Genomic DNA, 14223 nt, shown 5'->3' on the forward strand with positions numbered 1-14223 from the left:
TTTGACAGCTTGGAAGTACACAAGCACTTTGCGACAGTTATCGAATAGAGCGATCTGGCAAAACGATGCGTTTCCAGAGGGAGATTATGTTTTTTTATTTCAAATTAGAAACACGTTGGGAACATAAAATCATGCATAAAACTAATTCATCGCTAACCAATCGTAGATTTCATCAATGCCTTCCTTGGTGATGGCGCTGAACTGCACTATGGTTATCATCTGTGGTATTTGCTTTTTGAACTTTTCCATCTGCAGCATCAGCAACGCCTCGTTTCTCATTTGACGATATGCGAGATCCATCTTGGAAAGTACAAGCAAAAATTTGGTTTTCTTTAACCTTGGCTCAGCTAGCATTGAGTAGAGTAGAACACCTGGATGAGTAAATAGTGTGGTCATTAATTTGTTATGAGCAATTCTCGTGACACCAACATACCGGCAGCGGAAATTTGGCAAAGATTTGAAGTATCCACCACATAAATAAGCTTATCCACGGGATTCAGGAGATAGTCACGCCACATGGGTGCTAGGCAGCCACCGACCTCTCGCACCTGCACCAGTTCTTTACGTTTGCCAGGCGGGGGAATCTTCTGGTTTACATCCTTCTCGTCGATCACAAACGGTGGTATTTTAATGGTGTACAAATTGGTTCCCACACTTGGCACGGAATGGGATGTAAAGTTAACTGATTCTGGTTTCTGCAAGCATGTCAGTAGGAGTGTCTTTCCTGCACTCATCGGGCCAAGGCACAAGTAGGACATTTTTAATTAATGTTTGCACCCAACGGTTGCACAAACTGAGTCGTTTGTTTGATCGATAGCAAATAAATACGCGCGCAACCATTGCCGTTTCGAAAGGGGGATCCTTGTGACAGTTTGTCTATTTACGTAAATACATCTTCATCCTAAACAAGTCTTGCGAAGTTTTCGTGAAATTTTATACAGTTTTAAAATGAATTATAACATCCTCACGCGCTTGCAACATGGAATCATCAACAGTCCTATAATGGGTAAAAAGTGTAGTTAACTAAATACCTGTAAATGTTTTAATGCCATTCCTATTTTAGTTACAATCCGGAACGCATCTAAAAAGACCGGCGGAAGTTCGCGAAACAATCCCAAGAACCCGCGCCCCAAACACAGGGGGTGGAAGGTGCAAGATGGGCACCATGTGTCCGCCGGCACGATTTTGGCGACACAACGAACCACTCGGTTTCATCCAGGGTTAAATGTGAGTGTTATTGTTTCTTCACTTGATCCTCCACAAACTGACGACCGTAATTCCCCTAGGTTGGTTTCGGCAAAAATGGTACACTGTTTGCAATGGAGCATGGAAAAGTGTACGTAACGTGTGAAAAACTGGATCCCAACTGGGACCACACGTGGGTCCAGCGGTGCTACGCGGGGCGCGAAGGCCAAACGATTTACAAAAAATTCTTTAACGTAGTCCCGGAACCTCAGCACCAACGGTTCAAGTTGGTAGACGAAGTATGAATAAAATAAAAGCTACCTTTATTGTTAGCAAGTAGTTACAGTACCCGTACCAGTTTTCTTTCGTACATAAAGTGCTACACGCGAGGGAATATTTTCCATGGGCCTTCATTCACTTTATTGTAGTTTTCATTTGGTTCGATAGTTGTGTAGCTTAAGGAGCGTCCTGCGGCGGTTATTGTGTACCCCTCCTTTTTTCCTTTCGTTTGCATGTTGTAGCCGTTTTTCCTTTGCTCTCCTTGCGAAGGCAACAACATTGGTTCTCTAATGCTCATTGCGGTTCATACGTAGGGTCGGAAATTTTACAAGCATTTTTAAGGGCAATTTTGCAACACGTTTACGCTTTCATCAATGGTTGGATTTCTAACGTGTCGATATCTATAGCAATTTAATCCGTTTTACTTGATGAAACGCAATACAATGTTTTGCTTGGTCAAACGTTCACGTTAACTTGAGGCTACTTTTTGCAATGCAAGCATTTTTAACAATTTCAAATGGTTGGCTTGTTATTTAAATTGTACCTTTTTTTTTAATTGCATGCCAAAAGGTTGATTTCACCTGACCTCTCGCCAGTTATCTAGGGATTATTATGTGAGGATTACAATTGCAGAATAAATACAAATATAGTAGGGACGATTCAAGTAGGGTATTGCATGTGCTTGGTGTAAGTGCTTTCCGTTCCGTTTCAAGTTTCAAACCATAACCACACCACTCAAAACCATGTAAGAAATAACGTTCCACTTTCACAAATCATATTGTTCTTGACTAAACTTTACTTAAAAACGTTCTCCGTTTTCTCCCACATCCACAACGCAATGATTGATCTGGTTTGTCTTTGCTCGCTAAACACTTTAGTTTCTAGCTTCTAGTGTGATCTTATGTTATGTATATGAATACTCTTCTTTTTTTTCTCTATGATAATTAGTGCAAACAATTCACCTAATGGTAAAATAACCACATCATGTTTTCTTTATGTATATATTGCTATGCAAACAAATCATAATGACTGGAAAACAATATCCTCTTCTTTCCTTACGAATCCATGAAGATGTCTAACTTTTCTAACCTTCCCACGCGGGGGAGGAGTTTGATCGGTTTTGAATCATTCTAGCGCTTACAAAAATATAAACATCTTGCGTTCAAATGCTAAACCGAACTGTTTCTACTAATCTTTGTTTTATCCTCTACCTTCCTTCGTGTGCCTCCGGAGTGCAAGATTGCTTGCTGCATCGACAGTTGGGTTTATAATTTACGTATCAATTGGAAAACTAAGGCGAGACTAGAATCCGAAAAACACAGTATTGTAACATAACAAAGAAATTTAATTGAATAAAATTTCATCCTACAGGGGTACCGGCTGTTGTGTGTACCACAAAATAATAATAATACATTCGCTACGAGCGAGTGCACGCCCGTTGGCCGAAACCCACTTTACCTTCTATTTATACTCTCGCGCTTTTTCTCGTCCCATAGGATCCCACGATTTTTTTTTGCAGTTGTTTCGTCGTTCTTGGACGCTCGGTCCAATTCGAAAGCTGCAACGCAGGGATTTTCCGCTTGCCAACACATTATATTGCGCAATATTGTCGGGGTGTTCGGGTGCCTTTGACTTCGGGAGGGCACACGGATTGCAGTGGCCCAATCATGCGATGAACGCGCGTCTTAAGCGCACGTCATTGATAAATGATAATGGACCTAAAAATGATAAGATAAGCGCATATGAACTCAATCAAAACCGTTAAAAGTGACCAAGCTACCTAGTTAAGAGAGTTACCTTTTACGCTCGTAGATACCGGCGTCGCAGCAAATCGACCAGTCATCGATCGGCTGACAGAAATAATATTGATTTACTCCGAACACTTCCTTCTCAAGGCCCCACACGAAAGGAGCGGACGAAAGCGACGGGAACGGTAATCGTTCCCCTTGGCGCTGATGATTGCTTTATGGTACATGGGTTCATTTCGACTACCAAACCTTTCAAGAGAACTTAATCACAGCTTCCGATTGAGCGTAGCCGGGTTTCACGGGGATTCACGAGGGTTTAAACGGGCGTTAAGTGTGTGTGAGAGAGTTAGAGGGTGTATGTATGTGTGGTCCTTCTCCCTAGTTATCACTTCCGCGACTTCCGTACAGGCCGATCACGGTTTTCTTCATCCGCTTGATGTCACGCGCATTCGTCCGGCAGCAGCCACCAATAAATTTAGCGCCCAGCTCAACCCACTGTGGAATGTACGTTTCCAGGGGGGTGAGATTTTCGGCACCACGCCAACACCCAGCACTGGCATCCCACTGTTCGCCGGAATTGGGATAAACGATCAACGGTATGCGCTCGCTGTCCGTCGGTGTCGTCGTCGTCGCCCCACGTCGCTCGGTAACGGACTGCAACAAGGGCAACGCGAACTGCGGGTGGACACAGTTCACGCCGATCGCCAGCAGGTTCGGGTTGGCCAGTTCCTTTGCCCGGTTCCACAGTGCGATTGCCGTTTCCGCAAAGTTCTCCCCATGTGCTATGGTCGCGCCGTCGCGGCACTGGAACGAGATCCAGAAGCGCACCGTCGGATGCTCGGCCGTCAGCAGCTCGAGCAGAGCTTCGGCCTCCATGCGACACGGAATGGTTTCGATCGCTAGCGCGTCCACACCCGCCTCGACGATCGCATTGATCCGTGGGCGATGCCACTTCTGTAGCCGGTTCGACGGCACCTGGTCGGCGTACGAGCCGGTGTACTCGGATCCATCGTGTAGATGCGCCCCGTACGGTCCGATCGATCCCACCACCCAGGGGATTTTGTGAGATTTGTTCTCCAGCTTTTCGGCGAGGTACCGGGTGCGGGCGCGCCTTGCCAGTTCCACGCTCGCCTTGATCAGCTTGATCGACTCGTCCTCGTTGAGATCGAGATAGTCCATGTAGCCCTCGATCGATGCCTGGTAGGTGTTGGTGAGGATGCAATCCGCGCCCGCCTTCAGGTAGTCCAGGTGCGCCTCGAGCACGGCGGCCGGATTAGTGGCGTTGTAGCGCGACACCCAGAGCGGATCCTTGTCTATCTTAGAGCCAACGTGCTCGACCAGCTGCGTACTGAAACCTCCATCGATAACGATCACTTTGCGCGAGGACAGCTTGAACGATTTGCCTTTCACCGGCAGGGAGAACGGTGCGGAGCTAAACGGGTCCTCCAGCTCGTCGGGGATGTTTTCCGGTGAGAACTGAGCCGCCGGTGCCTGCGCTGTGGCAGAGGAAAGCGATCGTCCGCCCGGTAACATCGTGCCCTGGATGAGCGGAAGCGACGAGTGACGTGGTACCACCTCGAGCGGTGGCGTCTGCAGACTTCCCTGGCTGCCCTGCTGACGTATTTTGTCAAACTCCTCGCCAAAGATATGATCCTCGGTCATTTGGGCGAAGGGCGTCGGATCGCCGAAAGGGTTCCAGTTCGAGCCCCCCGAAGACGTCGATCGGTGCTGCGCCGGTTGCTGATGGTGTAGCTGGGGGTTGGAGCTGGCAGCAAGGCTGGCGGAACGTGTTTCGAAGACCGATGCCCCCACTCCCGAAATCGATGAATACTGCTGCTGTTGGTGTTGCTTGTGCAGCGAGCCGTTGGAACCGAGCGTTACCGGGGGCGCTCCGTCGGGTTGGTTTTCGTTGTTGTAAGTCGATTGCTCATACGGTGCTAGGAACTGTGAGGTTTCCGTGGCGAATGCTTTGTTGAAGGCAGAGGTATCACTCACATTTCGCCGGTGGCCGGTGGCTGCTGCTAGTTTCGGTGGTGCCAATATCGGTCCGCCCGTCGCCCCTCCACTGTTGGAGGATGAGTTCGAACCACCGGTAGTGGCCGGGATGGTCGCGTGACTGGACGGAGCGTGACTAGGCGATTGAACCAACGTTAATGACGAGGATGATGAGTTCTTCTCGCCGGTGGAGCCGAAATCTGCCTCTCGGAACGGATCGGGATAGGTTGTCTGAAACAGGGCGGCTACGGCGACCGGCTGTTGGGCAGGCTGTTGGACGGCCGTGGGAGCTGCATCCGGTGTGGAAAGCTCAGCGCCCCTTCCCACGGCAGGAGGAGGAAAGTTGGCCGCAAACTTTGCTACGAATACTTCCGGTGCATCCGATCCAGCGGGTGCTGCTGCGTGACCTGCGGTTGGTGCTGGTACAACACCGGGTGTTGGGGAGGAAAGAATATTCTTGGGCGATGGGTTGGGGGGAAGGCCAAGGGAGAAACTGCTGACAACACCGACCGGATTTGGGGTTGCTGCCTGCGAGGCTTTCGGTCGTTGGCGCGGCGCAACGCTGGTGCCACCTTCAAGCGGAAGCTGACCAGCAGGTTTGATTGCTTTCGGTGTCGCACCTGGTTGGCCCACACCGGTGCCGATCGTAGGAACGCGCTTCGTTTCGGACTCGAACAGTGGTACTGGGAGTGATTCGAGCGAAGGGACGATACATTTCGTTAGGTTGCGTACCGGATTGGAGCGACCCACGATGCCGAACGCCAGCTCACAGACCTGGTAAATGTTCGGCCGCTTTTCCGGATCCGCCTCGAGCATGTAGCGTATCAGCTGATGTACGCCTCGGGAGTACTTGGAACCGTCGGGAATGCTAAACTGACAGCTCTGGATCGCTAGCGCGCTCTCGCCGAAGGGCAGCGTAAAAAAGCACACCTTGTACAGTAGACATCCGAGCGCCCAGATGTCCGCCTTCACCGTGATGTCCTGCCCGTTGAACAGGTCGATCATCTCCGGTGCCCGGTAGGAAAGCGTGGTGTACTTCTGAATCTCCTCCTCAACCACCGTGCGGCCGTGCGTATTCGGATTGAGTACGCGGGCCGTGGCCGATCCAAAGTCACATAGCACAAAGTGCCCCAGGTCGTTCTGCAGTATGTTCTCCACCTTCAAGTCCCGATGGATGATCGGGGTCTGGCATTGATGCAATCGGGCGACGGCTTCGGCCACATCGCAGAAGATCTGCATCACTTCCGTCTCGGTGAAACCAGTCCCGAGCCGGGCGTTCATCAGCGTCAGTAGATTCGTCTTGCAGTACGGCATCAGCAGCAGTATCTCGTGGACCCCGTTACCCTTCGCAACGATACTGTGGTCGATGTAGCCGATGATGTTTTTGTGCCCGCTAAGATTGCTGGCAATCTTAATTTCCCGATTGCACACCCCCAGATCGTACTCGTTGTTAACGTACAGGCGCTTCAGGGCGTACCGTTCGCCCTTGGCTCCCTTGACTAGAAACACCACCGCAAAGCCGCCCTCGGCCAGCACCTCCTCCACGGTGACCACATTTTCTTTGCTCAGCTTGAACGTCTTGCCGACGAAACTGTTCGTCTCGCGGCTGCTGCTCGTCGTGGTGGGTTCATTTTTCGTTTCGAATTTCGATATAAACTTTTTCATCCTTCCGATGGGGGTTTGTCACGTCTGTGGGGATCGTCGGTACTCGATTGTCTGTCTTGTGTTTTTTAACTTATCGACCTGTTTTGCTAACGGTATCGTAAAAAATCCACGACAACCAAGTGACTTCCGTTGGTAGCCTTTTTCGCTGCAATTTGTATCCACTGATAGTGGTTAGAACGACGCAATGCAGCAACCGATGACGAAGGGCACAGCACGGCCCAAGATTTGTTGTGGTAGTACGACAATAATAACAAAACTTGTGGGCTTCAAGACTGTGCCTTTGGACTTTTCGTACATTTACTTTGCGCTTTGATTACACTTCATTTATGCGCTCTTGCTTTCTCGCTCGCTCTATCACTTCCGTTCCCTGGTAAGCATGAATCACAATAATCAATGGTACACCCGTTTGGCTCCGCTGGGAGATGGTTTGTCGTAGGGCTATTCACGTGCGCAAATCTGTTTGATGTTTGGTTTAAGCTGAGACTTCGGTAGAAAAATTGCCATGGGCCATTTTGTACATCCACCTGGTGGTTGCAGCAAATCAGCAGCGCTCCATGAACACGTCCCGTCCTTTAAATAGAGCACGACCTCTTTCTTTTTTGCCTACACAAACTTTGCACACTCCTTTCCCTTATTTGTGTACACTTTTTTCACAGCCTACTTTGGCCACAACTTTGCACTGTTCTGCCGTTTTGGGCACTGGCACGGCCGTTGGACGTGTAGGCGTAACAGTACCCAAAAGAGGACGAAAGGGAAGCTTATCACCACTGTAGATATTCTCTAATCTACAGTATTCCGTGTGACCTGAAAGCGAGGAGTCGTTGTGTCTCGTCACGACTGGCGTAGTACACTGCCTCTCGAGTGAAGTACACTGCGTTCTTCGACCGAACTTTCTATCATATTTGACAGCTGGGAAGTGGTGCCAAGTGGAATTGTTTTGCTTTTGCCATTGCACATTTCATAAACAACAATCCGTTCGATCGTCGGTGTTGTGTTCGGTAGTTTTAACAAACAACCAAACCCAATTAGGATGAGCAAGGAAAACACTTGGAGGGGATTTGCACAACTTCTTTCCTCTCCCTCCGTCCCTCGGAAGGGGTACGGTAAAAGGAAAATAACTCGCAAATTCCGAGAAAAACCCGTAAACAAACAAATTGCAGTGAGTACATACACCTTCCCGATAGTACATTGAGATGGAAAGATTGTAACAAAAATGACCATGCTTTCAGCAATCGAAATAGAACTGTACTTCAAATGATGTGAAAATAGATGATGCGTCTGACGATGAAACAAGGGTATCTGGAACAGCCAGTTGCAGCGTAAGTGAACAACTAAATTGTTCACAGCCACCATCGATAGTTCCTTCTATAAACCCAGCAGAAGTTACAGTAGATCGCAGAATTCCTTCCGGTTCAGAGATCGAAAGCTTGTCCGAAGACGAGGCGGGCAGGCAAGACGAATCAAGTTCGGATGCTTCCGGCTCAGACGACTGCACTGCAATCCATTGCAAGAAGACAAAAATGGCACGTTTGAGTTTTGTCGACAAGCGTGACTTAAAGCGAAGAAGAATTACGGACGATATGGAATTTACCTTTTGTGCTAAGGGGGCCGCTAGAAGTTATTCAGGACCCAAGGATATGTTTAACCATAAGAGCTTTAGGACCGTCGATCCCAATCGGACGGGAATGCATAATTTCAGTACTGATCTAGCAAAAGTGAATATGTCCACTACTCGTACCACAAGTACCGCGAAATCGAGATGGGAAGATCTAGACAAATCCTTTTGCGAACAAGATTTGGAATGCATTGAAGATTTACCGTCTTCATCTGAAGACGACAGTGTGCAACCTAACAAAGCCAAGTGTAATCAAGATGACTTGTTAAACATTGAAGAATTGCCATCGTCTGTAGAGGATACCGGTACGGATAAAGATAAAACATTACCCGGTACCACAGCGTCACACCCAACGTTTTATATAAATTCGCCGACGAGCAAAAGCAAAAGGATTAAGTATCCTCAAGAATCTCCGCTCAAAACATTAGCTAATGTTTTGACCGAGAAAAACTCGAAGTGGAACTTTTGGCAGCATGAGATACGGTCTGGCGTAATGCATCCGGTGATGGTGGTTAAAGTAGAGTCCATAGAGCGAACGTTTGGGCGAGTAATGTTACGATTTTTCACAAACCAACAGAACGACGATGAGTTGTTACGGATTGAGAATATTATTTACTTAGATTCGAGCGATAGGCAATTGAAAACAATTCGAGCAGGCATGGATATTGCATTCGAAGCGGACGAGCGAATTGCACCTCATAAAATATCACTCCGGAGGCATGTCTATCTAGGAGTAGGGAAAATATGCCCTATAGAACCTTATTCAAAATAAACGCACTCATTACACAAACATATAACTTTCTCTCCTCACTTTTTTTATTCTCCTGTTCACCGTACACAACGTTTTTATTCTGTGTGGCCGGATACGGTCGGCCCGGCGAGAACCGCAGCAATCAAGCGACTTTGTTTATAATCAACCTACGCGGCAGTTTCCATTGCGGAGGCGGTTGTAGCCGTTTCCTCGGTGTACTTGCCCTTGTCCTTGTTGAGCGCAGCCAGACGTCCCTTCGCACGGCGGTCCAGAATCTTCTTGCGATCCTTGTCCATCTTCAGCTTGACGATCACGCACTTGGATGGGTGAACACCGACGTACACATTCGAACCGTTAGCCTTCTCGCGCTGAATGCGCTCGATGTATACGACGAACTTCTTGCGGTACACCTGCACTACCTTGCCAACCTGGTTGCCTTTGTAGTGACCGCGTACAACCTGCACCTCATCGTCCTTGCGGATGGGCATGGAACGCACATTGTGCTTCTGTTTGAGTTCCTTCGACAGGGGAGCCGCCATAAGCTTCCTGCGAATGTGCGACGGGGCCTGGAAGTGGCGTTTGCGGCTCTTACGACGAGAGGAGGAAACGTGCTTGTTCAATTTCATCTTGCTCCGGCTGCAAAACAAAACAAATGCAATTACTTTTCGGTTAACGAACGATTTTGCTCACTAGTTATCGTAGTTTAAGCCTTTGGCGGTCTATTTTGATCACTACTTACAATTAAAATACTCGTACACCCGAAAAACGCGTGTTTCACGCAGTTCAAGATGTCGGCGGAAAGACGGCTGCGAACGTGACAAGATGACTTGTGACAGGTCTACGTGACAAATGTCAAAAGATCCGTTTAATTTAAGGGTTCGAACCCACCTGGTTCCCAACGTTCTTAATTGGAACTTCATATTCGCGGGCATTGTTTATTATTTTTCAATAAAAAATAACAATCAAAAATTTATCAAAGAAACTCATTTTACTTACTAAGCGCTTATAATGCCTCTAAAAAAACAGTATTATCACATTTCCTACGGTTCGTTTTTCTGGAACGAACCTGCCATAAATCTCTAACTTATAATTTTTCATCACTAAGTAAAAATAGTTTTCACGGAAGGGTTGAAAACTCAACATACGTATAAAAGTATGACCTGTACAAGTATTTAGTGTGCATTATTTTTTTTCTAAAAAAAATATTAATCCAGTATTAATTATAAGCTCGTTGCGAGTACATTCAAGAATACTTTATTCAATAAGGTGCAATTTTATCACTATTTTTACAGCGCAAAAGGTTAGCATGCATAATACATTTGTGTTGTCTTTTTCAGGACCGAAGGATTCCTTTCAATATGATTTTAGGTGTCCTACTAGTGTTCGGTTAGTGGTTTAAAGTGGAGTGTTTTTTCAATTGTTATCCTAAGAAAGCATTGTACTCGTGCTGTTAATCTTCTAGCCTTTTCCATACATAATGGATACATTATCTGGTGCTGTCTGCTTTAAACCGCTATAACTTAAAGGGAAATTCAATTTCACCAGTTCTGGTGTTCAATGTTGAACATCAATTGCACAACCAAAAATTAGCTTTAAGAGCTTAGAACAATTTAAAAACTGAAGCTGCATTAAAATCATCGATAGTTGAGGAAGAATAAACACTCAATATTAGACATCGTCAAATAAACCTTTAGGCTTCGCACCGGAACGTCCAGCTCCACCGAGACGGTTGTCCTCTTCGTCGAAATTTGTCCCGTATCCTTTGAATCCGACAGAAACTCCTGTGCTTACTCCGAATCGCTCGTTTATTTCCTGCGATAGCGACCGGCTGATGTCATCCACACCTCGCACTCCACCAACATTCGTGCTGTAATCCAGACGGTCACCATGCCCGACCAGATCATCATTCGGTCCAACGGTATCGAGATTACGGGATTTGTATTTGGACATCATGTTGCCTCCGCCGCTGCCACCACCATTGCCGCCGGATGTTCCAGAACCGCCAATGCTGCCGGAGTGTCCCGTTCCATTGGATCCGCCATCGCGACTGATCTGTCCCAAAATATTGTCTCGCCTCCGTGCGAGAGCATCTTCGGCTCGCTGGCGTTTGCGTTTTTCACGCACAATCAAATCTTTGCCCTCCTGTACAAGCTCGACGGCTATGGTTTCGTTCAGCATGAACTGCTGGAAGCCAAGGGCATTGAGTGCGCGACTGCCTAGCGAGAACCAGGTAGCCAGGCAGAAGGCAAGCATAACCATCGGGAAGTAGATGTTGAATCCGTTCGAAATTATACCGATCACATCCATGTGGCCCATAATTTGCGTGTAGTGCGTCTCGAGTTGTACATCCGTTATGATGTGCGAGTCCATGTGAATCATGCCGAGAAAGTTGAGACACATCGGCGGCGTCAGCCGGCACAGCAACATTCCGCTGAAGATCAGACTGTACTCGTTCGTTTGATGATGGGCCGCCAGGTAGTAGAGGTTGAGGAACCTAATCCGGAATACGGTAGAGTAGGCGCAGTAGCAGAGGTAGCAGAGCGTTAGCATGGAGAACAGCTCGATGGTAACGAAATCATAGCGGTCTTTGGCTGCGATCAGTATTCTCGCGAAGATCGATAGGACGGGTACGCGGTTGAAGAATGTCAGTTCACTCCACACGACCGTGAACGAAAGGAAGGCGGTTATTACAGCGAGCGCTTTCAGGAAGGGTGCCTTTACCACACACTCCCAGTACCAGTCCATCGTTGGGCTGTAGAGGGCCCGCGCCAAACCAACCCGATGTGGGGGAAATTCGCTCTTGAACCGGTGATCCAGCGAGACTGCATTCTTGGCCACATCCTCCAGGTGTAGCACCTTGTTAACTTGCACGCTCCACAGTGCCTCGGTACGCTGGAGCGTTTGGAGAGATTTAATTACCTGCCTGTGGAGGCGTACCAGTGCCTTCTCCGATGGAACGGCCATCGGGGAACCGTCCTCTCGATTTATACGACTCGCCCGTTCCATCAACTCTGTCGGCACTTTGCGAAAAATGGTTTCCAGCGCTGGCCTCAACTCGTGTCGTAGTGGAATGGCTCTGCTGGCCGATTGCAAGCTCTCCAGCACATCGTCGACGTTCTCTTCGGCTTCGGCCTTCTCGGAGCTCAGTTTGGAGAGCTTAAAGTAAGCATACTGTAGCGCGAAGCCCGGTTTCGAATTGTTCCACAGACTACGAGGCACTTCGACCAGTGCGTAGCCGAGTAAAAGCACCAGCAAAAATAGACCCCATGTGTTGGACGCTGACGATGCGATCGCTTTTATCTTTGACCAGTCCAGTGGAATTGGTTTTAGAGCGAGATAGATCAACAGTATGCCACAGATGAACAAGTACGTGCCATAGTAGATGGCGTTATCAACAAGGGCCGATTTTAGTTTTCCCTTGATGGTAAAGTCACCCGCCTTCAGGTAAGACTGCATCAAGGGCATGATTAACCACGTTAGAAACTGCGAGGACCAATAGATGATGCGCCACAGATTCGGAAAAACCTCTTCCTCCACCATGCCCCAGGGTCGCTGGCAGATTCTTTCTGGCGCATCGCTATTTGACCCGTTGGTAGTGTTCTGGATACATTGCCTATAAACAGTCTGTGGAGGGAAAATTGGTTTTAGCATAATGGTAATTTCTGTTTGATGCTTTCGAGTTTCTTACCGAAGTAATGTCGAGTGGGATTGTGAAAACAATTAAAAAGGAAAAACTCCATGCCGTCAGCACAGAAAACGTCACAATCGGATGCTGCCGCTGGATGCAACCATACCGATACAGCGATATGGACGCCAACAACAACGCCAAGCAGATGGAGAACACCAGCAGATAGGCCATCGTACAGCAACGTGGTTGTTGCAATTAGAAGTTGATACCGCTTTTGCTAGCCGCCGTACGAATCCTGGTTTCTTGTAGCTGCCGCTGTGCTTCCTGGTGCATTCTCTCCAACTTCTCCAGACTGAACGACTTCAGTGGGAGAAGTTGCGGCTTGCAAAGCTGAAATTCGTCTTTTTTCTCGAAGAATAACTTTCCGCTGGTGGGCAGAATGAGCGTAATCGGCTGCTGTTTGGAGCTTCTGGCTCCCTCGTCGTTCGGTGATGCAAGGGTTTCAGCTGCTGTTGTCGTATCGGCTACCACCGGGGACATTGCAACACATTATCGGCCGTCCGCGAAATGCCCAGGGCTAGTCTATTTTGTACGTAGCGTAGAAAAGTACAGGTTTCTCAACTACTCGTCTAAGTGCCCGGAAGGGAAGGGAAGGTGGAGCTTTAAAAGGATTATTGATTTTTCTTACCACATCTGTGAAGTACAGGAGGTTGGAACGTTTGGCGCAGGAACAAAGCAAGTGCCCGTGACGACTACAATATCAAATAACAAACACCAAAGATAAACTGGACGACTATTGCGGAGAAATAGTCAAATACACCGGATTATTCAAGCAAACGAACACCTATTTGTACAGACGACGATGTTTTGGAGTGATATCGTCATAAGCTGAGAAGCGAATGATATAGCTGCAGCGCTGGGTTGAGTACTTCCACAACATTAATGCAAGCGGAACTTCATTAAAGCATGCATCTGAAGAATTCAAGTGGGAGTCATAAAGCCATGTATGCAATTAGACAGTCATGGATTCGGTTTATCAAAAAGTTCAAACGCTTTTGCCCCAGCATGAAAACACAAGCAATTTAACTGAAAAATACCAACCTTATTTCCCACTCCTTTTACGACACAGATGAAATACATCACGATACGAGAATATTAGCTATTCTGTCTTAATAAATTAGAATCTTTTTCCATGGGATTAGTGAAGACACGTTGGCCATTACCACGTGTCACAATTTCAAATTTTGTAAAAGAAAACCAAAGTTCCCAAATGTTTGACGACTTACAAATATAGTTTATTGTAAATTAAAAGAATCTTGTATGCTTGTTTGGCACAGATGATTATGGAAATTTTTTC

The 14223-nt window shown here is 47.4% G+C and overlaps 7 protein-coding genes across 8 annotated transcripts; 2 read left to right on the forward strand and 5 right to left on the reverse strand.

The window, feature by feature from the left end:
* Positions 1–141: 141 nt before the first annotated feature.
* LOC131288633 (ADP-ribosylation factor-like protein 16) lies at positions 142–758 on the reverse strand. The gene is made up of 2 exons (XM_058317784.1): positions 434–758; positions 142–371 (listed from the first exon to the last, which is right to left on the reverse strand). Exons 1-2 carry the CDS (start codon positions 756–758, stop codon positions 142–144), a joined length of 555 nt encoding a protein of 184 aa, XP_058173767.1.
* Positions 759–927: 169 nt separating this feature from the next.
* On the forward strand, positions 928–1539 carry LOC131287791 (large ribosomal subunit protein bL27m). The gene is made up of 3 exons (XM_058316875.1): positions 928–1006; positions 1064–1227; positions 1287–1539. Exons 1-3 carry the CDS (start codon positions 949–951, stop codon positions 1488–1490), a joined length of 426 nt encoding a protein of 141 aa, XP_058172858.1. The 5' UTR covers positions 928–948; the 3' UTR covers positions 1491–1539.
* Positions 1540–3418: 1879 nt separating this feature from the next.
* Positions 3419–6905, reverse strand: LOC131283997 (AP2-associated protein kinase 1). 2 transcript variants are annotated; one of them, XM_058312848.1, is made up of 2 exons: positions 5538–6905; positions 3419–5477 (listed from the first exon to the last, which is right to left on the reverse strand). In XM_058312848.1, exons 1-2 carry the CDS (start codon positions 6870–6872, stop codon positions 3591–3593), a joined length of 3222 nt encoding a protein of 1073 aa, XP_058168831.1. In that variant the 5' UTR covers positions 6873–6905; the 3' UTR covers positions 3419–3590. The 2 variants fall into 2 exon arrangements, with proteins under 2 accessions (XP_058168831.1, XP_058168830.1); XM_058312847.1 differs by having other exon boundaries at positions 3419–6905.
* Positions 6906–7776: 871 nt separating this feature from the next.
* On the forward strand, positions 7777–9278 carry LOC131284362 (uncharacterized). The gene is made up of 2 exons (XM_058313217.1): positions 7777–8031; positions 8114–9278. The coding sequence occupies exons 1-2, from the start codon at positions 7903–7905 to the stop codon at positions 9257–9259; spliced, it is 1275 nt and encodes a 424-aa protein (XP_058169200.1). The 5' UTR covers positions 7777–7902; the 3' UTR covers positions 9260–9278.
* Positions 9279–9281: 3 nt separating this feature from the next.
* On the reverse strand, positions 9282–10065 carry LOC131289162 (large ribosomal subunit protein uL24). Its single transcript, XM_058318371.1, has 2 exons — positions 9978–10065; positions 9282–9874 (listed from the first exon to the last, which is right to left on the reverse strand). Exon 2 carries the CDS (start codon positions 9862–9864, stop codon positions 9406–9408), a length of 459 nt encoding a protein of 152 aa, XP_058174354.1. The 5' UTR covers positions 9865–9874; positions 9978–10065; the 3' UTR covers positions 9282–9405.
* Positions 10066–10721: 656 nt separating this feature from the next.
* On the reverse strand, positions 10722–13097 carry LOC131286047 (LMBR1 domain-containing protein 2 homolog). The gene is made up of 2 exons (XM_058314909.1): positions 12927–13097; positions 10722–12862 (listed from the first exon to the last, which is right to left on the reverse strand). Exons 1-2 carry the CDS (start codon positions 13095–13097, stop codon positions 10907–10909), a joined length of 2127 nt encoding a protein of 708 aa, XP_058170892.1. The 3' UTR covers positions 10722–10906.
* Positions 13098–13121: 24 nt separating this feature from the next.
* LOC131286048 (BBSome-interacting protein 1) lies at positions 13122–13689 on the reverse strand. Its single transcript, XM_058314910.1, has 2 exons — positions 13555–13689; positions 13122–13448 (listed from the first exon to the last, which is right to left on the reverse strand). The coding sequence occupies exon 2, from the start codon at positions 13404–13406 to the stop codon at positions 13122–13124; it is 285 nt and encodes a 94-aa protein (XP_058170893.1). The 5' UTR covers positions 13407–13448; positions 13555–13689.
* Positions 13690–14223: the final 534 nt, after the last annotated feature.

Source organism: Anopheles ziemanni, chromosome 3, assembly GCF_943734765.1.
Source record: "Anopheles ziemanni chromosome 3, idAnoZiCoDA_A2_x.2, whole genome shotgun sequence".
Taxonomy (NCBI): Eukaryota; Metazoa; Arthropoda; class Insecta; order Diptera; family Culicidae; genus Anopheles; species Anopheles ziemanni.